We start from the raw sequence: 25,777 nt of genomic DNA, 5'->3' as shown, positions 1-25,777 counted from the left end.
AGTGGGTTATCGTAAGGTTCAGTGCTGGGACCCCAGCTATTTACAATATACATTTAGACAAAGGAATTGAATGTAATATCTCCCAAGTTTGCAGATGACACTAAGCTGGGTGGCAGTGTGAGCTGTGAGGAGGATGCTAAGAGGCTGCAGGGTGACTTTGACAGGTTAGGTGCGTGGGCAAATGCATGGCAGATGCAGCATAATGTAGATAAATGTGAGGTTATCCACTTTGGTGGCAAAAACAGGAAGGCAGAATATTATCAAATGGTGACAGATTAGGAAAAGGGGTGGTGCAATGAGACCTGGGTGTCATGGTACATCAGTCATTGAAAGTTGGCATGCAGGTACAGCAGGCAGTGAAGGCAACTGGCATGTTGGCCCTCATAGTGAGAGGATTTGAGTATAGGAGCAGGGAGGTCTTGCTGCAGTTGTACAGGGCCTTGGTGAGGCCACACTTGGAATATTGTGTTCAGTTTTGGTCTCTTAATCTGAGGAAGGACATTCTTGCTATTGAGGGAGTGCAGTGACTGATTCCTGGGATGGCAGAACTGACATATGAAAGACTGGATCGACTAGGCTTATATTCACTGGAATTTAGAAGAATGAGGGGGGATCTCATAGAAACATATAAAATTCTGACTGGATTGGACAGGTTAGATGCTGGAAGAATGTACCTGATGTTGGAAGTCCAGAACCAGGGGTCACAGTCTAAGGATAAGGGGTAAGCCATGTAGGACCGAGATGAGGAGAAACTTTTTCACTCAGAATTGTGAATCTGTGGAATTCTTTACCACAGAAAGGCCAGTTCGTAAAATATATTCAAAAGGGAGTTAGATGTGGCCCTTATGGCTAAAGGGATCAAGGTGTATGGCGAGAAAGCAGGAAAATGGTACTAAAGTTGCATGATCAACCATGATCATATTGAATGGTGGTGCAGGCTCGAAGGGCTGAATGGCCTACTCCTGCACCTATATTCTATGTTCATCTAAAGTTTCTGTTAATGTGTTGTCAAACATTAAAATCTTTATTTTGAATATTGTGTTCTTGCACCTTTTTTGGAAGTGGTTTAGTGAGTTATATAGTGAATGGTGAGACATAAGTGTACCCCCCACAATGGTGATGTGTGTGAAAGGAATAGGTTGGACATTGTAGGGACGCTTTATGGTGCTGCTGTGGGGTGGTACCAACCTGGCGCATCATGTGGCATCCAGGGTGTAAAGTGTGAAGTGAAGTAAATGTGGCCATGATGAGACCATCCCTGGCGTCCTGGACCACAATGTGGTCGGGTGCTGATGTCCTGTGCAGTATCAGTTGATTGCGGAGAGTGCTGGTGTTGGGGCTGATGGTGGTGGGATTCTGAGGACCAAAGTGAGATTTTTTTTCAAGGGCACTGATGGAATAGATAGTAGCTAAGGTTGAGATGACAAGCGATCGGTCAGTGGTGAGAGTTTGCTCCAAACACCTGCTAGCTGCATAAAGTTCAATCTCTCTTCCAAATGCAGTAAGCAACAGCTTCTAACCTTGGAAAGTGAACACCTATGAAATGAGAGCTTTTATAGACCATTTTCGGCTGTCAAGTTAGTAAATTATCCCATGCTGACACAACACCCGACCTCCTTACCTGACGTGATCCCTGAGTAGCCGGGAAGCCATTGGCGAGCTCTTAAAATAGTTTTTAAGAGCTTGTTAACAAGCGCTGACAGACCTGACACCTGGGATCCCAATCCACTATCATTTCAAATTTGACTGCTGACCCGCCTCCGTTCCCGTCGTCAGTGCCGGTAAAATTACGGCCATAGTGTGATTAATGGGCCGCTAGTATGTAGTAATGCAGCGTGCAAGTTGACTTTTCTCCCAGCTATTCTGTTCATTGGACACTTTTGCAATCTTGCTGATGAGCTGCAAGGAGTTTGCTGTCCAGGTTCTCGTGTGAATAATGGCCACAGAAGTGAGGTACTGCCTGGTGCTATTGCAACCGTACTCTAGTAAGGCACTGGGCCTTTCTGGAGGAGAGAAAATGGATGTAGAAATATTGGACTATACAGGAACTTGGATGAGGAAAGAGCTAAATTTCAGAGGGAGGTGGGGGGGTAGGCAGAAATACCTCCATAGCTGCTTGCTTCAAATTCTCAAATATAAATTTGCTTCTGTGGATGGCACAAAATTGTCATGGATAATCACTGGCCCGAAACACCTTCAAAGCTTCAGTTATACACTTCAGGTATTCCATGCAATGGAGGTCAATACTGTTTATGCAGTGTCTCTCTTGATCTGTATTCTTTGGCCTGCTGTTTACATGTACTTCCCAGTCTGTAGCTGAGGAAAAGCTTAGATTTGAATCAAAATCTGTTTTTGCAAGATTTGGTTTTTACTTCCTCCTTCCCCACCCCTCACTGAACTGAGTTTGGAGGCACCATATGGTTGACAAACCCTATTATTTTTTTTCAATGTGGAGTGAGGGGGCAGGCTCCTTCAGTTGTTGCCTTTTCCATTTAGACACTTAGCACTGTTAACTTTTTTAATGCTCTACTTTTAGAATTGGAAAATATAATTGAGAATTCAGGCAAAATGAAGCTACTTGTCTATTGCCTTTTTTTTTTAAATGGCACCATGCTGACACCATTGTGGTGCTGAGGTAATGCCACTGTTGGAAATGCTGTCCTTCAGCTGAGACATTAAACTGAGGTCCTGACTGTTACATTACAGAATTGGAGTAACTATTTGTATTAAGTCTGGGGGGGTGGGGTGGGGGCAGGGCAGAGAAAGAGACACAGTTGGGCGGAGGGGAAAGAGGGAACTCTCGAGACGGATCACGTTCTTCTTGCACCCAGATGCGTGTAAGCTTGGTGCATGTTACAAGGGACTTCATTGGGGTGGATGAAATTCAGAAGTCACGACACTGTCACTATTCAATTCATACCCAATAAACATGTTAACAATCTGTGTGCACTGCCCTATCTGGGAGCGGGGGGGAAGGAAAAGAAAAGAGAAAGGTCTTGCGCTTGGGTAAGGGTCTTCAGCTAGTTGAGTGATTGCTGGGGTAAGGGTCTTCAGCTGGTGGAGGGATGCATTTGCATTGGGGTAATGGACTTTGGTTGTGGGAGGCAGCACATATGCTGGCGTAAAGGTCTTCAGCTGGGGGAGGGATGCACTTGTGCTGGGGTAATGGACTTCGGCTGTAACTTGGTGGCTTTTGGGGAGCTCTATCTCCTGGCTTCTGAATTCAAAATGGATTGAATTACAAATTGGAAATTCACTCAGAACTTGGGCTGGGAGGTTCTAGTTACACATTCCAGAGGAACTTCAGGGTGTGGCTTATCTTCCAAGGGGACCAATCAGAGACATCTACCCATAGACCCAGAAAGCAAGAATGGGTCAACTTGGAATACGACTAAGCCATTAGGGATTTGCTGCTTCTGTTTGCTGTGAAAGCGTTACATAGGACAAATGACCCAATGTGGGACACCCCAGCATTGGTTGGACTCCTGATCTCCTAGCCAAAATACCCAGGCTGGTTCCCAGCACGTGCTTAACTGGCCAGGAGTTCCCGGAGGGCCAGGAGACCAGAAGGTTGATGAGGATCTCGCAGCTGTCGTCTGGGCAGTTTGCTGTTTGTTCTCTCGCTCTCGCGGCTGCTCACTCCTATGGAGTGCACATCCTGCGACATGTGGAAAGACCTGGACACTTCGCGCGGCCTAGACAACCATGTGTGCAGGAGGTGTTTCCAGCTTCAACTATTCGAGCTCCGAGTTTTGGAGCTTGAGCGGCGGCTGCAGTCACTATCGTGCATCCGCAAGGCAGGGAGCTACATTGGGTCATTGGGGCGTGCAGCCAGAGCCAATTCCAAGCAACACAAGTGGCTCAGTTACACAGTGGGAGAGACGAAGAATAAAAGCTCGACTGATGGGGTTAGGGTGGGAATAACAATGCTAGAGCACCCTGGATATCTAGGGACTTGCAGGGGGGGATAACGGGGGGAAAAAAAGGGAGGCTTATGTCATATACTGACTGCTAAATACTATAGAAGGTTGAGGTAAAATGGATATTAGAAATGCTAAGAACATGAAAAATTTTTGGCTAGTAAAATTAACGAAAACCCAAAGATGGTCTATAAATATATTAAGAGCTTAAGGGTAGGGCCTATTAGAGACAATGAGGGTAATCTTTGTGTGGTGGCAGAAGATGTTGGTGTGATTCTTAATGAATAATTTGTGTCTAATTTCACAAAGGAAAGGGGCAATGCAGATTCTGTTAGCGAGGAGGAGTGTGACATTCTGGATGAAATAGTGAGTAGGTATTACGGGGTTTAGCAATTTTGAAAGTAGATAAGTCCCCAGGCCTGGATAAAATGCATCCCATGCTGTTGAGCGAAGTAAAAGAGGAAATAGAGTCCTTGACCACCATTTTCCAGTCCTCTTTGGATTTGGGCATGGTGCTGAAGGACTGGAGGACTGCTAATTTGGTACCCTTGTTTAAGAACGGAGAAAGGGATAGGCTAAGTAATTACTCAGCCATCAGCCTATCCTCAGTGGTGGTAAAATTATTGGAATAAATCCTGAAAGGCAAGATAAATCTACATTTGGAAAGGCAAGGATTGATTAGGGACAGTCCGCATGGATTTGTTAAAGGAAGATTGTGTTTGAATTTTTTGAGGTAATCAGGTTAGTCAATCAAGAGGGCCGATGAGGGTAGTACGTAGGCTGTAGTGTACATGGACTTTAGCAAAGCTTTTGATAAGGTTCCATGTGGTAGACTGGTCACTGAGGTTAAAGCCCATGGGATCCAGGGCAAAGTAGCTAGTTGGATCCAAAATTGGCTTGGAGGTAGGAAGCAACGGGCAATGGTTGATGTTTTTGTGACTGGAAGGATATTTCCAGTGGGATCTGCAGGGCTCAGTACTGGGTCCTTTGCTTTTTGTGATGTGATGTATATCAATGATTTTAGATTTTAATATAGGGAGTATGATTAAGAAGTTTGCAGATGACACTAAAATTGGCTGTGTGGTTGATAATGAAGAGGAAAGTCATGGACTGCAGGAGGATATCCATCTACTAGTCAGGTGGCTGGAGCAGATACTGTTAAGTACTGCAGGGAATCGAATATGACCAGGGTGATCTCCTGGACTAGTTTTGAACGCCTGGATGGGTTGGAGAGGAATTTTCCCAGATTTCTTTTTCTCCAATTGGCCTGGGTTTTTGTCTGGTTTTTTTTCCCCTCCCAAGGGATCACATGGGGTGGAATGTAGAATGTTTTTGTGTTGGGGGTGTCACAGTTGTGTGGGGCGGACTGGTTGGGCTGGATGCTCTACCTTTCCACCATTGTTCATTGTTTATAGGTTTATATGTAACCTCCAGGGCTGCTGACAGAGGGCCTTGTGGATCTTTGTCGGCCAGCGCGGACACGATGGGCTGAAATGGCCTCCTTCCGCGCTGTAAATTTCTATGTTTCTATGTAACGAGCTTGCTCTCCTATAAGCACAGTGTAACAAGTTATGTAGTGACTTTGAAAACTGTGCACATTTTTGGAATTAAACTAATAAAAGCTGATCAAAAAAACATACAATTTAAAGAGAAGCAGGAGTCTTGACAATTTCTCGAGTACTTTGTGTGGGCATTTGGATGTTGGAAGGTTAAAGTTCTATGTTCAAGTAGAAATCTTTCCTCCCCATCCCCTTAAAAAAAAAAAAAAAAAAAATTGCTTTGGTTTCAAAGTAAAGGGACTGAAGATTCTAAATTTCATGCATTTGTGAATATAAACTCTATCTACTTTAGCTCCAAATGATAGAACCAGCAATACCGCTTTAATACATTTACACAATAAATGTTAGTTTCATAATTGGGGAGAGTGTGATATCAAATCAATGGAGAAAAACTTGTACATAAAGGCTTACAATAATACAGAACATCTTTATAAAATAATCAATGGCTTTAGAACAATGCCTTGTGTGAGCAGACAGACTAATTGCTCAATCAACATCACTTTATTAAAAGAAAAGTAATTGGTCACTTATCTCATTTCTGTTTTAATGTCATCCAAATGAGTGCCCTTGCATGCAGTACTGAGGGCTACATTGTTGGAAGTGTTAGCCTAGATTGTACTCCAGTTCTGGAGTGGGGCTTGAATGCTTAAACTGAACCAAGCTGATTGTTTTTTTTGAAGTGCAAAGTCTGTTGTACCATTAATTCATGTTGAAGTAAAGTTAATGGGCTCTAGCAGTCTTCCAGTACTTAGCCCAAATGACAGTTTGGCATTGTTGGCCTCTGTGATTTTCAGGATGTTTGAGGAGGAAGGGAGAGGTTATAGGCGAGTTGATTCTGCCATTTCCTGTGTTCCAGCAAGGATAGCAATTGGAGCTGGAAACTCTCCCTCCTAGATGGGGGCACTGCTATTAATTGTGGTTTCCGTCACCCCATCCCACATGTGGCTTCTCTGCCACAGCTGTAATTGAGTGTTGGAAATACGAATGCTAACTCCTGCATCTAGTGAACCAGATGCATTTAGACAGAGACTTGGTATATGTGCACAAATTGTAGAAGGTGACAGGGCAGGTTGAGAAAGCAGTTTTTAAAAAAAGGCTTGCGGGATCCTGGGCTTCCATCAGTAGAGGCATAGAGCACAAAACAAGGACATTGTGATGAACCTTTATGAAACACTGGCCTCAACTGGAGTAGTGTCCAATTCTGGGCACTGCACTTTAGGAAGAATCTAAAGGCCTTGGAGAGGGTGCAGAAAAGATTTACAAGAATGATTCCAGGGGTGAGGGACTTCAGTTACATGGAAAAGCTGGGTTGTTTAGGGCAGAGCATGTTGAGAGATTTGATAAGTGTTCAAAATCATGAGTGGTCTTGACACAGTAGTTGGAGAGACTATTCCCATTGACAAAAGGGTTGAGAACCAGAGGACACAGATTTAAGGTGATTGGTAAAAGAACCAAAGGCGACATGAAGGAAAAACTGTTTTACGCAGCGAGTGATTAGGATCTGGAATGCACTGCCTGAGGGTGGTAGAGGCAGACTCTATCGTGGCTTTCAAAAGGGAATTGGATAAGTACCTGAAAGGAAAAAAAATTGCAGGGCTACGGGGAAAGGGTGGGGGAGTGGGACTAGCTGAGAGCTGTCATGGGCTCGAATGGCCAAATGAACTCCTTCTGTGCTGTAACCATTCTATTCTGATTTGCAATGTTGTCCTAGGATTTCAGTAAAGCTTTATGGCAGTTGCCAAGTTTTCACAACTGGATTTCTAGTGTTTTCTTCCCACCCCCACTGGGATATCTGTTGTACTGCAATTGCATGGTATATTGCAGAAGTCTTCTAATTAATAGGGGCTTTGAAATATACTTTGGCAATGTAAACAGGAGTGACTGGTGCCAAAAGTAAACATTGTGTTGACCCTGAAAACTCCTTGTGACTAGATAAATTCCATGCTCTTCTGGCAAAGGTGGGGTGAGGCAATGAGTTGGCAATTTTAAACTTGGCTGCAGTCCAACTTGTATTAGAAAGCCTTACTGTGAAGCTGTAGTTCATTGTTTGTGAAACTTGCACTTGGGAGATCACTGCCTCCCCTCTGGTGGCACTCCAGAAGTTGCTTGAAATTCTACCTGACACCTGCTGCCAATTGCTTCCAGCTTGTCAGGTGTATATGTTACTGCTGATTCCAGCTGATTAATCACTGCTGAAATCCTAGTTATGATACTGATCTTCCAGGGTGCTTATGAAGTTTACATGGGACTCTTGTAAATTCTTACCCATGAGGGAAAATGCCCGGAAGTGCAACTTTGCATCAGTGCACGCAAACATGGGTTATACCACATTGTATTACATTCCAATTTAATACAATGATCGTGGTTATCGATCTGTTACTGATTGAATTGAGAATAGCACCTAACATTAAATGTTTGTTTTTCTGAATCTCTCGCTGCTAGAACACTAACCCCAGTGACAATGCTGCGATAATATATTGTTTTGCACCAAATCCATATTTGACATGTTTCATTTTATCTGGTAGTCTAACCAGTTGCCAAATGTAGCATCCATATGAATTGATGTGCAACTTCAGTATTCCAGACAGTAAGCTAATTCTTTCCTTGCTGCCTGTCATCAAATAATAAAACAGTTTGTAAGACACAATTTCCTGTCAACCAGCTATTCCTGGACATTTACAATCAAACTTCTTTGACTCTAGTTATTAGAGGACTGGACAAGATTATGTGACATTTCTCTTCTCTCCTATTGTCTGTGTGGATTGAACTGTGCATGTCTTCAATGCTACAATTTCACCTCGTGTGAAACCTGCAGAGGATGTTGATGCTGAGCCCATTCACTGCTTTTTTTGCTTGACTTTTGTATGATGGTAAAAGCACACTGAACTAGCTCGTCACATTTTGGCCCAGTGGCCAAACACTGCCACGATTGGATTTGGAGCTTATCGGGATAAGATGAGCACAACATTTGAATAGTTTTTACAAAGTAGTAATAAAGCAATGGTGTCTGGTTTCAACTTCCCCCTAGAAAGGCACAGCTTTTGTACAGAGGTGACCCTGGGTTGTTGAGGTAGATGTTTATTCACTGAAGAAAAGTACGTGCTGCAGGGTGGTGAATTGAGACTTCAGAAATTGATAATTTTGTGTGAAATTGCAAATGTGCTGTTACTGAACTTTTCTTTAGTTTCAAGGGACCCTTTTTGGATGGGGTGGGGGAGGGAGGGAGAAAGAACACTTGTGTACATGCACATATTATGAGACTGACCTTTGAAGATACTTTTGACTTCTGAGTAATTTCACCTTTTTGAATATCTGCCTCATTTCGACATCTCCGCCTCGCTACCTCTTTCCTCCAAGACACTCCTTAAAACCTACCTCTTTGATTAACATCTGCTCTAATCTCCTTGTGTGGCTAGGTGTCACATTTTGTTGATAACCCTTCTGTAAAACACCTTGAAACATTTTATGTTAAAGGTGCTGTAATAGTAGTAATTTGTATGTGTGCCTGGAGATAAGAAATCTTAAACCCTTGGTATTCTAGGTAGTTGTACCTGTTGGGAGTGATGTGGTTTGTGTGGGGCGATGTTGTTTTGTGGTCTGCCTATGGTGATTCTTCTTGGTATAAAACCTGCTGATAAAGGCATATTTAACAGTGCTGCTTATAGGTGGGGAATAAAAACACAAGCTAGAATCATAGAAATTTACAGCATGGAAGGAGGCCATTTTGGCCCGTCGTGTCCATACCGGCCAACAAGAGGCTGTCCAACCTAATCCCACTTTCCAGCTCTTGGTCCATAGCCCTGCAGGTTACAGCACTTCAAGTGCACATCCAAGTACTTTCAAAATGTGGTGAGGGTTTCTGCCTTACCACCCTTTCAGACCCTCGCCACCCTCTGGGTGAAGAAATTTCCCCTCCAATCCCCTCTTAAACCTCCTACAAATTACTTTACTTTAAATTTATGCAATTGGAAGGTTTAGCGCAAAGATATTTTAGTGAAGTGCCGATACTGGCATGAAAGACCATTTGAATTGCTTACCATTTTTGCTGCAAAACACTTCGGGCTAGAAATGCAACTAACTTGTGCCTCCCATTAGTGCCCCCGGCTAACGTGGTGCAAATGAGTTTGTGGCCAGTCGCACCGCTGTTAACGACTCACGTGAGTTTAGCAGTGGGGTTACTGCTTTGTGTCCGGAGATTATGACGTCATCGCGTGCAGTGAAAACACCGGCAGGTGCAGCTCGGGCAGCTAGCCACGCGGGGTGGTGATTGATTAAAGGCGAGGTGGCAGAGTCAAAAAAAACTTGCCTTTGTTTTCCTGCTTCTGATCTGGTATCTTCGCGGGGTCCTGGCCACGATCTCTCAGCCTGACACTCCCTGGTGGTCCTGGTAGGACCCTTTTTTTTTTTCTTGGGCAGAGACGGCAGCTTAGGCCCTTTTTAAGTGAGGGAAGGGCCCCTCTGAAGTGACAGCGCTGCTTGGCCTAGTGTGCAGCGTTGCTGAGGCGTCTGCCCCGTTAGCACCTCGGGAAGGAAGTGGAGCGCCTGATTTAGCACTCCCCTTCCTTCTGGCTCACCACCACCTTCTCGAGGGCAATTGGGGATGGGCAATAAATGCCAATCTTGCCAGCAACGCCCATGTCCCGTGAATTTGTTTTGGAAGTGTCACTTCAAAACTGCTTGTCCCTTTTCCAAAGTGTGCTGTGTAAATGGATATGCTCAATTTTTAGCAAATCTGAATATCCATTCCCACCTCCATTCATATTGATGACTGCGTCTGTGAAGCCCATCTTCGCGATGATTAAGCTGATGTGCACTGAAGGCCAAGAACTGCACTCTATATAATAGCAGTGGATAACCTGAATTTCTGGAGAGGGTCGCAACTTCAGTGCCTGACACGAAGTCTCGTGCCTCTGACTGTTGCCGCCCCCATGGGCAACACTGAATTTTTTCCCCGTTAGTCTATATGTTGAGAGTGCACACTGAATCTTTTGGGATGCTTTCTTTTGGTGGAATAAAAAATAGTATTTCAAGTGGAATCTGTCTTGCCCTGTGTGTTCTGCCCCTGTCGTACAAGCATTCCTTGAAAGTATGGTCCTAGACCTTTGCCAAAGGTGTTGGGAGCATATGTGACATTCTTTAAGCTTCCCGAAAATCAGCTGCCATAGCATTTTGCAATATATTGTGGGTAATGTTTTTGTGTAAGATCCTTGTCCCTCAATTCTGGATGAAATGATCAGTCAGTGTTTTCATTGGTTTTAAATCCTTACTATCTGCTGTTGTGTTGTCTTTAAATGGACGAAGCTATTAATATCTAATAGGCCTTTGATAGTCTTGAAATTGGTTAGAAAACTAAGATTTATTTTGGGTCGGGGTCTAAATATTACTTTGCAAGGCTGCTGGTTATTGAATATCTTAAGTTGGACTAACTTATTAAAACGAAACATTTTGCTTTCTAAGTTTACTTTCAATGCATTCTTAGAAATGGGAAAATCAAGGTGGATAGTGAAGAGCGGACCAACGTGCCATACATCTACGGTATAGGTGATGTCATTGATGGCAAGCTGGAGCTCACCCCTGTTGCTATTCATGCTGGGCGGTTGCTAGCACGCAGACTCTATGCAGGTGCTACTCTGAAGGTAAGATATTGTTTTGTGTGTACAGTGGCTGCACTGTCGCTGCGCAATCTACATGCTTTGTGTGGCTGCCCCAATGATACAGCCGAATAAACTGGAATATCCTGGGCTCCGTCTGATCGGAGCTCTGAAAAGGAACGATCAGTCACCGCTCTTGCTCCTGACTTGTTATCTGGTGACTCCTGCTGGGTGGGTGGGTGGGGGGGCGCTGTTGATGTTTGGGCCTTGGGTGGAGTGGATCAGGCTCCATCAGTTAACATGCTGCTATCTGGGCTCACACACACTGGCTATGGATGAGGCTCCAGACATCCTGTGGAGCTGTAGCTCATGAGCCAGTGCCTATGGGGCAAGGATGAGAATTGTCAAAAGTATTTTTAAGTCATATCTTGTAGTTTTTTTTTCAAAACAAGAGCTCTGGTGTGGCCACTTTTTTTTGTTTTACATAATGAAACCTTTTTGATTTGATGTATTTCCCTTGGTACCAAGATATAAGCCAGTAGGAATGTAACTTGCAATATTGGCCTTCAACACAGTAACATTAAAATTGAATAGTGGCAAGTACTGCATCAATTCTATTAATTTATTTTTCAGTGTGATTATGTCAATGTGTGCACAACAGTCTTTACCCCTTTGGAATATGGATGTTGCGGATTGTCTGAGGAAAATGCCATAGCACTTTATGGAGAGGAACATATAGAGGTTGGGTCCTGATTCTTTTGTGTTTCAGTTAAATGGAGATCTTGTGTGTATATTTATTTTGTCTCGAACTCCCTTTTGTGTGGCAAGCTGAATGGATCTCTTGCTTCCCTAAAGACATTTGCTATTGAAGAGTGCATTATAATTAGAAGTCATGTATAAAAAAACTATTCTTTAACTGACCTGGGGTCGATGGTTTGGATGCCATTGATAGACCTGGGGTCGATGGTTTGGATGCCATTGATAGACCTGGGGTCGATGGTTTGGATGCCATTGTCTATTGTTTAACCTCCTTGCTGGTGTGATCATTGACACTTGAACATGCAGCAATATTCCCTTTTAATTTTTTGGGTGGGTGGCCCATTTACAATACACTTTTTTTTTAACCATTTGAAGAGCCGGCTGTGCGTGAGCTGGGTGACCGCTCTGCTTCGAGAACATTGCTCAACAGTATGTTTAATCTTCATTTCCATGTTCTTCAAAACCATGCAGATTGGCCTACTTCCAACTGTTGCTCCCTGCACCACGGCTGACATCTCAACTGCTTGTAAAAGCAGTCGGTTACTGGTGAAGGAATAATCACCTTCATTCGGGTTTTTAGTGCAAAGTATTGGACACAAGACAGTGAATATAAAGAACAGAGCATCTATTTTGGTAAATGTTCCCTGTAATTTTTTTTTTTGGTGACCGGGCCCTTTAACTGGCTGTGCAGCCCATTCAATTTTTCACGCAGGCGAGGTTATTTACTTTAAAGCCGGTGAGCGGCCTGAGTAGGACCTCCAGACTACTGCACAGCCGCGCAGCTTGATGGGAACATTGCTTGCAGTAAATGTCAGTTGCTGCTGGGAATACTGAAGCAAGGTAACTCTGAAGGACCTGGGTATCTTGGACCTCTCCATTCCCCAAGCTTGCATTCTAATTGAGACTATGGATATAACCTGTTCATCCTAAATTTGCCTTCAGTTGATCAAATCCTGGAAATGGTGCTTGGAAGTTCAACAGACCAAAAGATTTCCAATAGACCAATGGTGTGAATGAGACCAGTGGATATATTATAATATATATTTTGCTATGTGCTTTTTGTACACAAAGCTTCTAGAGCAATGCCCCCACACACGATTTGGCATTTGGTCCCAGACCATTGCTGTGACTTGGGGCCCAAGTTTCCACACGATAAAAAACGGGCGCCCCTCCTAAAACGGCGCCGGAAAAAAAACTCGCGATTCTGGAGCGTTCTGCAGCTCCTTGTCTGTTTGGCGTGGCGCCCAGGGGGGCGGAGCCTACACTCGCGCCGATTTTGTAAGTGGGAGGGGGCGGGTACTATTTAAATTAGTTTTTTTCCTGCCGGCAACGGTGCGCGTTGGAGCGTTCGCGCACGCGCAGTGTGAAGGAAACATTGACACTCGGCCATTTTTGTAGTTCTTTGTAGCTGTTTAGTTTTTGAACATTTTTTAATAAAAGCACATTCACATCAGCACTGAGAAGGCTGCAGGAAGCCTCAAAGTTGAGGCAGCCGTTTCCCGACGACCTCCCCCTTTTGCCGTCGGAAAATGGCTCCTCAATTTCTGAGGCTTCCTGCAGCCTTCTGTCTCCTTCCCGCCATCTGGAACCCCCCAGCTGCGTGTGTGCGTTCGGTCGGGCCCGCCCGGAACGGCTCCCCCCCCCCCCCCCCCCCCCCCCCCGCGTTCGGTCGCTTGCCCGCCGTCGAACGGCTCCCCCCCCCCCCCCCCGGCGTTCGGTCCCCTCTCTCCCTCCCTCTGGAACGGCTTCCTTCCTCTTCCCCCCCCCCCCCCCCGCGTTTGGTCGGTCAGTCCCCTCCCGCGTTCGGGAACGGCTGCCTCTTTTTGTGAGGCTTGCTGCAGCATTCTCCCTGGCTGAAGCACTTTCACACAGGTAGGAAGATGGTTTATTTAATCTTTTCTTTGCTTATAAATGTTTATTCAGGTTGGATTTATTTGTATAATATTTGTAGAAGTATAAATAAGGATTTATTGTAGAATTTAATGACTTCCCTTCCTCCCCCCCCCCCCCCACCTCGTTCTGAACGCCTAATTTGTAACCTGCGCCTGATTTTTTTTAATGTATAGAACAGGTTTTTTCAGTTCTACAAAAATCTTCACTTGCTCCATTCTAAGTTAGTTTGGAGTACGTTTTCACTGTCGAAACTTTGAAATCAGGTGTCAGTGGCTGGACACGCCCCCTTTTGAAGAGAAAATTCTGTTCCAAAGTGGAACTGTTCTACCTGACTAGAAAAAAATGTGGAGAATTGCGATTTCTAAGATAGTCCGTTCTTCACCAGTTGCTCCTAAAAATCAGGCGCAAATCATGTGGAAACTTGGGCCCATAGTGTGCTCTAAGCGGGTGTGCAAGAACCAGTAGGAATGGATTTCTTTCCTCTGGCCTGTGCTTCCTATACAGGCTGAGATCGGTGTCTGTTATGTTGCTGATTCAATTTTACAGAACTTAGGTTTTGGAGGCTTGTATGGAGGAGTCGAATACATGGTGCCCATTCAATTAATCTGTTTCTGGATTAGGGAAAGGTTCCTTCTGATTGTCCAATGACTCCTATTGAAAAGGCAATATGTGAATGCAGAGTGAAAGCAAGGTAGTGTTCAGTTACCAAAATACTGTTCAGTAGTGATGCTCCCAATGGTTAAATTGACTCTTGTGGTCTAGACTGGCATGGAAAAGATGCTTTGTTGTACAGGAGAGGGGGAGGAGGAAGAGAGAAACAGTAAAAGAACAGTATTTTGACCTTCAATACGGTGCTAACTTGCATATGTTCTGTTGACCGCAGTATGACTTCTGTTACGAACTTTATTTGCTCCAGTTTCTTGCGTGAAGGAATTAAAATGTAAATGGATCCTTTCCCTTCCAAGTGGGCTGACAGTCACCACACACCAGGGTTATTGTGGGAAAGGGAAGTAAACAGTGCGGGATTTACTCTTCGCATTCCACCTGGCATCCATAGAGATACAGAATACCTTTAATGACATCTCTCTCTCTCTCTCTCTCTCTCTCTCTCTCTCTCTCTCTCTCTCTACCCTTTAGTACTGCATACTTGCTCAATTAATCTCCCCGGCGCCCTGCGGAAGGCTTTCTCTGAGCCATGCACTGCCTCTAGCTGAGGGAATCAGATTTAGGATCTGAACTTTTGACCATTTTACTGCTTAATTTGCAGCTGTGCAAGAGCAGCTTCAGGAGTGGGGTGGGGGAAGTGGGTGCTGCTGAGTAGGTAAATATATTTTTTCAGCTTCTCTACCCTGGTATGGCTGAAACATGTTGCTATTATGGCAATGGTTGTAGCTGTTTTACTGTGCCAGCTCACTTCCTACATGTAAAGACATATGGTACCAAGCCTTCCATAACTTGTATGCAGAACACTGAGGTGAAGGGGGATATTAGGTGGGTGAAGAATCTGAGACTCGAGGATTTGGATTGCATATTTTCTCCTGCCAATAGTTTTCAGCAGGAGGGCAGACAGTTTAATGACCTTATTTGGATTCATTTCATAAGGGAAGTTAGAGTTTGAAGTACTTTTGTTTTTACCAAAGGCCTCTCAAAGGTGATCGCTTTTAGTAACCAAAAGCAAATGAGCAATACACACTGAAGATTTTACATGGCCCAGGGCTGAGGTGGGGAAGGAAAGATGGGTGAAGTTATTGGGATCTTTATATTGGAGAGGATGTGGAATTTAAAACTTAGCTCCATCAACTAGAAGACCAAGGCATTGAATATTCTGGTTGCGTCAAACATAGTGGCTGGAGAACGTGATTGAGTTTGTGGCAGGGATGAAGGTGATGGCTTTGGACAACTAATTTTTAATGAGGAAATTGCAACTTTTCCAAGATTGGATGTCAGACAAGTAGTCTAACGGTACAGAGACAGTAGAGGGGTGGAGAGATGGAGCTGGGTGTCGACGGTGTACATATGGAAGTGGACCTATCTTTGGATAATGTCGCCAAGGTAGGTGCAGTGTGTAAATGAAGCGGGGAAGCTGAGCAAGAATAGATGCTTGGGGAAGACCAGGAGTAATGATAGTGAGAGGTTATGCATTTCTTGAGATACATTGGCTATGACTGGATAGGTAAGAGTGAAGGCAAATGAGGGCAGTCCCACTGAGCTGGACAGTGGTCAAGTGGTGGTTTAGGATGAGGGTTTGATTGTGTCAAAGGTTGCAGCGAAGACGAGGAGGGAATAGTATACCACAGTCGGAGTTGCAGAAGATGATGTTCCTTGCCTTTGATTAGGGCAATTTCATTGCTGCAACAGGAACGGAAACCTGATTAGAGATTCAACATAGAATTACAAGAAAGCTGGACACTGCTATGGGAGGTGGCAATATATCCAAGGACTTTGGAGAGGAAAGGGAGACTGGAGATGGAGTAGTAGTTTGGAAATGAGAGTACAATGGCTATGAAAGGGAGTTGGACAGCACCCAAGGAGAGGGAGATATTTACATTGTTAGCTACTTGGAGGCCAAAAAGGGAATTGGACTGATAGTAGGAATGGGGTTGAGACAGCCACTCCTGGCCAAGGTGAGCTTGGAGAGGGATGAGTAGAGATAAAAGAAACTAAAAGACTTGGGATCATGGCTGGGAATGAGGCCTAAGCAGCTGAATGTATTTTGCTGATAAAGGAAGCAGATGAGCTCCTTGTTCTTGGTGGAGGGGACAAAGCAGAAAAGTTGGAGCCTGTAGCAAGTGAACAGAGTTTATGGTGAGGGCCAAAGGCATCCCCTTTGTTTTTGTCAGTGCTGAGCTGGAGGAAGCTATTGTGCGATAGGATTTGATGTCTGACAAACATTCTGGTAGGATGCAGGCCACCAATGGAAGTGGCAAGGGGTATGGTTGGTGTCGTCAGCATCGCAGGGAAGCTAATTCTGTCTGTAGATAATGTTACTGTGGAACAGCAAAACTGTCTGGATGTTGGTGGCTTTACAGTATGTCCAGACAAGTCCTGCACATGGTGTCTGTCTCACCTTTGTGTGTCCATACAAAAGATAACATTTTCCTAATTTTTGACACTTTTTTTTGCCATATCTTTCAACTTTCTTGCTGTATCCTCTAACTTTGTGAACAATGCTGTGTGCAACCAAACCAAGGAAAGCCATCATTGACCAGTGAAAAATTGACCCAATTTATTATGCATGTTGCTGAACTTTTGTAGGAGCGAAGCTACCCATATTTGTTTTAAGATACCGACAGAATGCTTAACTTTGCAGCTGCAATTTTTTAAACAGTAAAACCATTTGCAGAATGTTTGCTCTCAGTTGGGTGTTTTTCTTTGTTCTATTATAAATTGTCCATCTTGTGCGTTTCAGGTTTATCACAGCCTTTTCTGGCCATTGGAATGGACAGTGCCCGGGAGGGATAAGAACGGCTGCTATGGCAAAGTGATTTGTGCGAAGCTGGATCAAGTAAGTTTTTTTGTTTGGTAGCTAAGTATTGTCTCCTAAGATTTGTAGGAATGTTAATGTGCAGTATTTACTTTGGACACTTGAAGTTCAGTTGCTCCTTCATCACTGCTCAAATTGCACAAGTAGATTCTTCAACTGTTTGTGATTCAGAACAGGAGTTAGCAGGAATGTTGCAGGAGATGGACTTGTGCAAAATTTCTGCTTCCAAGTCCCTCTCCTGAAGAAGCTAGCACCTGCTAGGTTATTGTTCCATGGCTAGCAGTCCCGTCCACCCCCCCAGTATCTTGCTAAACAGGTATTTTGACTGAGATGAGACTGTTTTGGATGTGGGTGTCACAGGCAAGGCCAGCATTGATTGCTCTTGAGAAGGTGGTGGTGGGCCACCACCTTGAACAGCTGCAGTCCATGTGGTGGAGGTACTCCCATAGTGCTGTTAGGGAGGAAGTTCCAGGATTTTGACCCAGTTATGATGAAGGAATAATTCAGGATGATGTGTACTTTGGAGGAGAACTTGCAGGTAGTGGTGTTCCCATGCGCCTGCTGCCCATGACCTTCTAGATGGTAGAGGTCGTGGGTTTGGGAGGTGCTGCCGACGAAGCCTTGGCGCGTTGCTGCAGTGCGTCTTGGAGATGGTACACACTACAGCCACAATGCGCCGGTGGTGGAGGGAGTGAATGTTTAAGGTGGTGGATGGCGTGCCAATCAAGCGGGCTGCTTTGTCCTGGATGGTGCCGAGCTTCCAGAGTGCTGTTGAAGCTGCACTCATCCAGCCAAACAGAGTATTTCATCACATTCCTACATTAACCAAGAACAGAGAATGGGATAAATGGTTCATTCTCTGGTTGGCAACCAGTAACTCGTGGGGTGCCGCAGGGATCAGTGCTGGGACCCCAACTGTTTACAATCTCTAACGACTTGGAAGGAGGGACTGAATGTAACGTAGCCAAGTTTGCTGACAATACAAAGATGGGAGGAAAAGCAATGTGTGAGGAGGAGACACAAAATCTATAAAAGGATGTAGACAGGCTAAGTGAGTGGGCAAAAATTTGGCAGATGTTGGAAAGTGTGAGGTCATGCACTTTGGCAAAAAAAAAATCAGTTATTTAAATGGCGAAAGATTGCAAAGTGCTGCAGTACAGTGGGACCTGGGGGTACTTGTGCATGGAACACAAAAGGATAGTATGCAGGTACAGCAAGTGATCAGGAAGGCCAATGGTATCTTGGCCTTTATTTCAAAGGGGATGGAGCATAAAAGCAAGGAAGTCTTGCTACAGCTATATAAGGTATTGGTGAGGCCACACCTGGAAAACTACATGCAGTTTTGGTTTCCATATTTATGAAGGGATATACCTGCTTTGGAGGAGTTCAGAGAAGGTTCACTAAGTTGATTCCAGGGATGAGGGGTTGACTTTTGAGGAAAGGTTGAGTAGGTTTGGCCTCTACTCATTGCAATTCAGAAGAATGAGAGGTGATCTTATTGCAACACAAGATTGAGGGGGCTTGACAAGGTGGATGTTTCCACTGATAGGGGAGACTAGGACTAGAGGGCATGATCTTCGAATAAGGGGCCGCCCATTTTTATACCAAGATGAGATACTTCTTTGAGGGTTGTAAATCTGTGGAATTTTCTGTCGGAGCTGTGAAATTGAATAAATTTAAGACAGAAATAGACAGTTTCTTAAACGATAAGGGGTTATGGGGAGCGGGCGGGGAAGTGGAGCTGAGTACATGATTAGATTAGCCATGATATTGAATGGTGGAGCAAGCACGAGGGGCCGTATGGCCTACTCCTGTTATTTCTTGTTATTATTCCTGACTTGTGCCTTTATAGATGGTGGAAAGATTTGGGGAGTCAGGAGGTGAGGCAATTAATGCAGAATACCCAGCCTATGGACTGCTCTTGTTGCCACAGTGTTTGTGGCTGGTCGTTAAGTTTCTGGTCAATGGTGACCCAGGATGTTGATGGTGGGGGATTTGGCAATAGTAATAGAAAATAGGTGCAGGAGTAGTCCATTCGGCCCTTCGAGCCTGCACCACCATTTGATAAGATCATGGCTGATCATTCCCTCAGTACCCCTTTCCTGCTTTCTCTCCATACCCCTTGATCCCCTTAGCCGTAAGGGCCATATCATTGGATATATCATTGATGCCAGTTCATTGGATATATTCAACAACTCTCTGCGGCAGGGAATTCCAAGGTTAACAACTCTTGAGTGAAGTTTCTCCTCATCAGTCCTAAATGGCCTACCTCTTATCCTAAGACCGTGTTCCCTGGTTCTTGACTTCCCCAACATCGGGAACAATCTACCCGCATCTAACCTGTCTTGTCCCATCAGAATCTTGTATGTTTCTGAGAGATCCCCTCTCATCCATCTAAACTCCAATGTATCAAGGTCCAGTTGATTCAGTCTCTCCTCCTATGTCAGTCCAGCCATCCCGGGAATCAGTGGTGAACCATCGCTGCACTCCCTCAATAGCAAGAATGTCCTTCCTCAGATTAGGAGACCAAAACTGAACACAGTATTCCAGGTGAGGCCTCACCAAGGCCCTGTACAACTGCAGTAAGATCTCCCTGCTCCTATACTCCAATTCCCTAGCTATGAAGGCCAACATACCATTTGCCCCCTTTACCACCTGCTGTACCTGCACGCCAACTTTCAATGACTGATGAACCATGACACCCAGGTCTCGTTGCACATCCCGTTTTCCTAATCTGCCACCATTCAGATAATATTCTGCCTTCGTGTTTTTGCCCCCAAAGTGGATAACCTCACATTTATCCACATTATACTGCATCTGCCATGCATTTTCCCACTCACCTAACCTGTCCAAGACACCCTGCAGCCTCTTAGCGTCCCCCTCGCAGCTCTCACTGCCACCCAGCTTAGTGTCATCTGCAAACTTGGAGATATTACACTCTATTCCTTCATCCAAATCATTGATTTATTTTGTAAAGAGCTGGGGTCCCAGCACTGAGCCCTGCGGCACTCCACTAGTCACTGCCTGCCATTCTGAAAAATGCCCGTTTATCCCGACTCTCTGCTTCCTGTCTGCCAACCGGTTCTCTCTCCATGAGTACATTTACCCCCAATACCATGTGCTTTGATTTTGCACACCAATCTCTTGTGTGGGACCTTGTCAAAAGCCTTTTGACAGTCCAAATACACTACATTCACTGGTTCTCCCTTGTCCATCTACTAGTTACATCCTCAAAATGCCAGAAGATTTGTCAAACATGATTTCCCCTTCATAAATCCATGCTGACTTGGATTTCCAAATGTGCTGCTATTTCATCCTTAATTGATTCCAACATTTTCCCCACCACTGATGTCAGGCTAACCGGTCTATAATTACCCGCTTTCTCTCTCCCTCCCTTTTTTAAAAAGTGGTGTTACATTAGCTATCCTCCAGTCCATAGGAACTGATCCCGAGTCGATAGATTGTTGGAAAATGATCACCAATACATCCATTATTTCTAGGGCCACTTCCTTAAGTACTCTGGGATGCAGAGTATCAGCTGTTGAATGTCCAGGGGCGGTGGTTAGACTTTTGCTTATTGGAGATGGTCATTGCCTGGCACTTAAGCGGCAAGTAACATTTGCGCCACACATCAGCCCAAGCCTTGCTGAGTGCAGGCATGGACTGCTTCATTATCTGTGGAGTTGTGAATGCCACTGAACACAGTGTAATCATCAGCAAACATAACCATTTCTGACCTTATGATGGAGGGAAGGTCATTGATGAAGCAGCTGAAGCTGGTTGTGCCTAGGTCACTGCCCTGAGGAACTCATGCAGCTAGACCCAAATCTGTCAGAGTGCAGTGTCCCCTTCACACATCCCTTCCTTCAGGCTCACTCCTCCTCCTTTTCTTTAACATTTTATCACTATTTAGAAATTCTGTGGAAGTTTCCTTTTTTATTTACTTTGTCAAAAGATGTTCAGCTCCACTTCCTTTCCTGCTTATCACTAGTGGCTGTATAATTAGATAGTATATGTTAAAACGGTTTGTTGGGTGAGAATAGCTGTACCAGAGTAGAGAGATGCTATTTGGACATGGAAGTATTTACCCTTCATGTTCCAGATAATGGGTTGCAACTTTGAAATGTTAGCTGAATTTGTGACTGGCCACTTGGTGCTCATGAATAATTCAGTCTAGTTCGATACCATACTTTGTGTTAGATGTGGGTGTAAAGCAAGCATTGAATGTTGGAAAGGAGCTTGGTTTGTGTGTTACAATATGCATGATGTAACAGTATTGTACGCATCTGTAGAATTGTAGTCGTACTTGTATGACTGCATAGAATTTGATGCTGTCGCTTGGATTTTGGTGTTTTCATATTATTCTCAACTGCAGTATAAACAAAAATGCAGTTTTAGATTTGCAGTGGTGGAGCAGGGAGAAAGGTAGGTAATGTGATTTGGAGCACAAGATATGTGCAAAACATTAAGTATTGACTTGATGTGAATTTCTGCAGCATGATGCCAGTATCTTCAGTAAGCCCAAGAAAATGTTAAAAGCTTGTTCATTTTCTGTTTTTTATAACTCCATCAATGTCTGTTGAACTCTACATTTCACTTCGATTCCTAACCGAGATTATCAAGTTACTGACTTCTGTAAATATTGGCATTTAAAATCCATGTGTTGGAAATGAGATGTCACAATGACCTAACCTGTTTCTTGTGTGCAAACAATCCCAATTTTTTTCCAACCATGGAAGAAAATTCAGCTAACAGCACCTCCTTAAATTATCTTTCCTTCTGGTTCTAGCATAGAGTGGTGGGATTCCACGTGGTCGGTCCAAATGCTGGTGAAATAACGCAAGGCTTTGGTGCAGCAATGAAGTGTGGCATGACCAAAGATCAGCTGAACAGTGTCATTGGCATACATCCAACCTGTGCAGAAGTAAGACTCAGATTTTTTTTTCCCCTTTTTATTCTCTTTCTTCCCCTCCTCCCCCTCTCCCTCACTCCTTTATCAGCTATTGTATTGCATTGAGAAGTACATGATCCCATTGTGGCTTGTCTTTCACTTCCCAACTTCCTTTCCCTTCTCTAGTGTGTGGTTTCACAAGTGCCAGCAGCCTCTTATTCAAATTAACTTTTTGTGGTGGACTATTTGATCATTGGCGAGCAATATCCGCACAGCCTGATCCTGTCTGCACTTAACGTGCTTCATTTTCTCCAACAGGAGGCTCTGGATAGACCTCTACTTGAGTCCCTTTCTCCAGCTCCATGGCACTGAAGCCAGTTGTGGTGCACCATAACTATTCTGTGAACTCAGCACTAACTAGGGATTGACCGTAGACTGTTCCTGGTGTATGCTCAGCACTGCATCATGGTCCTTTTTACTCACTGAACCTCGAGAGAAACTGTCCCATGGTACCTTACCCATGAGTTTGTTTGACTGTATGGTGAAAGCCTGGGGTGGGGTGGTAAATATTGAGTATCATTCATCAGGGTTAATTCTTCATTTGCAACAGAAACCATAAGTAGGAATACTTATTCTGATAGTGGCTTGAATCTGGTTTCTTATTGTAAACTGGGTCAGTCAACTTGTAAATTGGGTGATTTGCTGCGGTACATCTTGTAGGTGGTACACACTGCAGACATGGTGTGCCGGTGGTGGAGGGATGCCAGACACAAGACTCCCAAAGCATGATCGTTCGCATGCCAGACACTAGACTCCCAAAGTAAGCGCTCTACTCAGAACTCCCAAAGCAAGCGCTCAGAACTGCTTCACTGCAAACGAGCCAAAGGTGGGCAGAGGAAATGTAACAGGGACACCCTCAAAGCCTCCCTGGAAAAAGTGCAACGTCCCCACTGTCACCTGGGAGTCCCTGGCCAAAGAACATCCTAAGTGGATGAAGTGCATCCGGGGAGGCGCTGAGCACCTAGAGTCTCATCGCCGAGAGCATGCAGAAAACAAGCGCAGGCAGCGGAAAGAGCGTGCGGCAAACCTGTCCGTCCCACCCCTTCCCACCATGACTATCTGTCCCACCTGTGACGGGGTTTGTGGTTCTCGTATTGGACTGTTCAGCCACCTAAGAACTCATGCTAAGAATGGCAGCAAGTCTTCCTTGATTCTGAGGGACTGCTGATGATGGTGGAGGGAGTGAATGTTTAAGGTGATGGATGGGGTGTTAATCATGTGGGTTGCTGTGTCCTGGATGGTGTCGAGCTTCTTGAGTGTTAGAGCTGCACTCATCCAGGCAAGTGGAGAGTATTCCATCACACTCCTGACTTGTGTCCTTGTAGATGGTAGAAAGGCTTTGGGAGTCCGGGGATGAGACACTTGCTGCAGAATACCCAGCCTCTGACCTCTTGTTGCCACAGTATTTATGGTGCTCCCTCCTACTTGCAGTTTGTCATTAATGGTTTTATTTGTTTGCAGGTATTCACCACTATGGAAACAACAAAACGATCTGGTGTGGACATTAGCAAGAAAGGAGGTTGCTGAGGTTAAGCCCTGCTGTTGTAATGCTGCTGCCCTCTGCTTGCACTTCCCCCTGCTCCCTGGCTGGCTCAACCTGCATCTTGCTGCACTCAGGTAAAACTCGCATAAACCACAGCAGGAACAAAAAAGTACAAAGCCACCTTGAAACCACTCCAAATGGTGCAGTGCCTTGAGTTGCGCTTGGCACTGGTTGCAGCAGAGGATTGCGGGTGTGTATGGGGGCACGCAGCACAATGGCGGGGGTAAACCTCTATGAACTTTGAACCCCAAACCTGCTTGGAAGGGCATTGCAGAAAGAAATGTGCCTCCTTGAAGTTTTGGCCTGGAACCTGATCTGAGGCGGGCCATGACTGATGACTTTACAAGCAAGGTCTGGAACTTCTACGTCCAATCAAATGACTGTGCTTCCTTTGTGTGGTGAGACTTTAGTTTTGTGGAACAGTTTGAAGTCTCGCCCAGTAATCCTGTTCCTTGCTTCTTTAAAACAATGTGTGTTGGTCTGATGGGGATGAGATTAATGTTTTTTTTTCTCTGTACAGTGTAGGTAACCACCATCATTGTACTCCATGTTTGTAAGTTTAAAAAAAAATCAAGAACTTGTCTGTAAAGGAACATGTCCTATTTGATATTTAAACATTGTACAATATCAATCTTAAACCTTTTTCACCAAAAATAGCACGCTGATTATGTTTCAGGAAGCATGGGCTTGAATGCTTTTTTGTTTAGAGTGAGGAGCTGCCTTGTGTCTACACTTTGCTATTCTATCCCTTTGGCGTACCAACTACCGCTGCCCAAACTTGATAAGTATGGGTTTTTAAAAAAAAAAAGAAAATGAGTGGGAAATCTGTGAATCTATAAACTGCTTTTTTCAGATACTTTTATTCAAAATTGGAGTGTCTGCATTAGAATAAAAGTGGATATGTTTTTTGTAATGAGTTTAAACCTTTTTTTTGTTTGTCTATGGCTATCTAAATGAGTGCTGGACTGTTTGTCAAAAGCTGTTCAAAACTGCTTTTCTATATGAAGTTCTAGCCTGAGTTTCTCTTGTTTACTTGAAGGTTATTTTTGTTTCATAAACCAGCCACTTTAGAACACTTACTGTCAAGTTAAATTTGAGATTGTTTGTTTATCCAGAGTCACCTCCTGTTCTTTCTTTCTCTCATCCTTCCCCCTCATTTTTATCATTTGGGACACTTGCATACAAAGCTGAGTTTGGATTCGTGTAGTCACATTTTGTGGCTTTATGCCGGTGTCTGATAGTTAATTGGGATGATTTATCTTTTTTGCATTTGTTTATCACTGGTGCCCATCTGATCGGAATTTTTTTCAGTCGCATTTGATTGTATTCAGCCTCTGAGCAGCACTAACTCAAACTATTCCATTGTGAACAAAGTTTGTTATCCAAAATGCATTTAATAAAATCTATATAGAATTCAGAACCATGTGCAAGGAGTGTCCTTCTGTTCAGGCAACTAGATGGGGTTGGTATTATAAATATATTTACAACAAATGGATATTACAATTCAAATGAAGGTGGCTGTTGCATCAAGGAATTGGGAACATCTGTTGCTCTCTTCACTGCCGAAGTGCAAATGTGATCCATTTTCATTTATGTAAACTTTTTATTTATTCATGGGATGTGAGCATCACTGGCATGGCCAGCATTTATTGCCCATCCCCTAATTGCCCCTTGAGAAGGTGGTGGTGAGCCGCCACCTTGAACTGCTGCAGTCAGTGTGGTGAAGGTGTTCCCACATGTTGGGGAGAGAATTCTAGGATTTTGACCCTGCGATTTATGAAGGAATGGCAATTATATTTCCAAGTCGGGATGGTGTGTGACTTGGAGGTGATCGTGCTCCAACGTGCCTGTTGCCCTTGTTCTTCTAGGCGGTACCTGATACAAATGTATTTAGTAACCAGAGCCAGTGATAAGTAGCAGTGCAGTATTGTCAATCCACCAGATCCCAGTGTCATCATTCAGATGATCTCCAATTATTCATACTGGAAACTAACGTTCTCTCTGATGGTTATTAAACTTGCTCTCCTTCAGCTGTGAAATTTCAGTCCTAAATTCAGCAAGTGACCACCTTGTCCCC

The 25,777-nt window shown here is 44.3% G+C and overlaps 1 protein-coding gene across 1 annotated transcript in view; it reads left to right on the top strand.

The window, feature by feature from the left end:
* The window catches only part of txnrd3 (thioredoxin reductase 3), an 82,293-nt gene extending 57,173 nt beyond the window's left edge, over positions 1-25,120 (top strand). Inside the window, exons 12-16 of the mRNA XM_070895655.1 lie at positions 10,959-11,115; positions 11,704-11,811; positions 17,132-17,227; positions 21,996-22,130; positions 23,619-25,120. Coding sequence (XP_070751756.1) covers positions 10,959-11,115; positions 11,704-11,811; positions 17,132-17,227; positions 21,996-22,130; positions 23,619-23,684 — 562 coding nt within the window. The 3' untranslated portion in view covers positions 23,685-25,120. The remainder of the gene's footprint in view (positions 1-10,958; positions 11,116-11,703; positions 11,812-17,131; positions 17,228-21,995; positions 22,131-23,618) is intronic.
* The last annotated feature ends 657 nt before the right edge of the window (positions 25,121-25,777 follow it).

The sequence above is a fragment of the Pristiophorus japonicus genome, chromosome 12 (assembly GCF_044704955.1).
Source record: "Pristiophorus japonicus isolate sPriJap1 chromosome 12, sPriJap1.hap1, whole genome shotgun sequence".
Classification (NCBI taxonomy): domain Eukaryota; kingdom Metazoa; phylum Chordata; class Chondrichthyes; family Pristiophoridae; genus Pristiophorus; species Pristiophorus japonicus.
The sequence above is the reverse complement of the archived record's forward strand: the minus strand, read 5'-3'. Positions and strand labels throughout refer to the sequence as shown.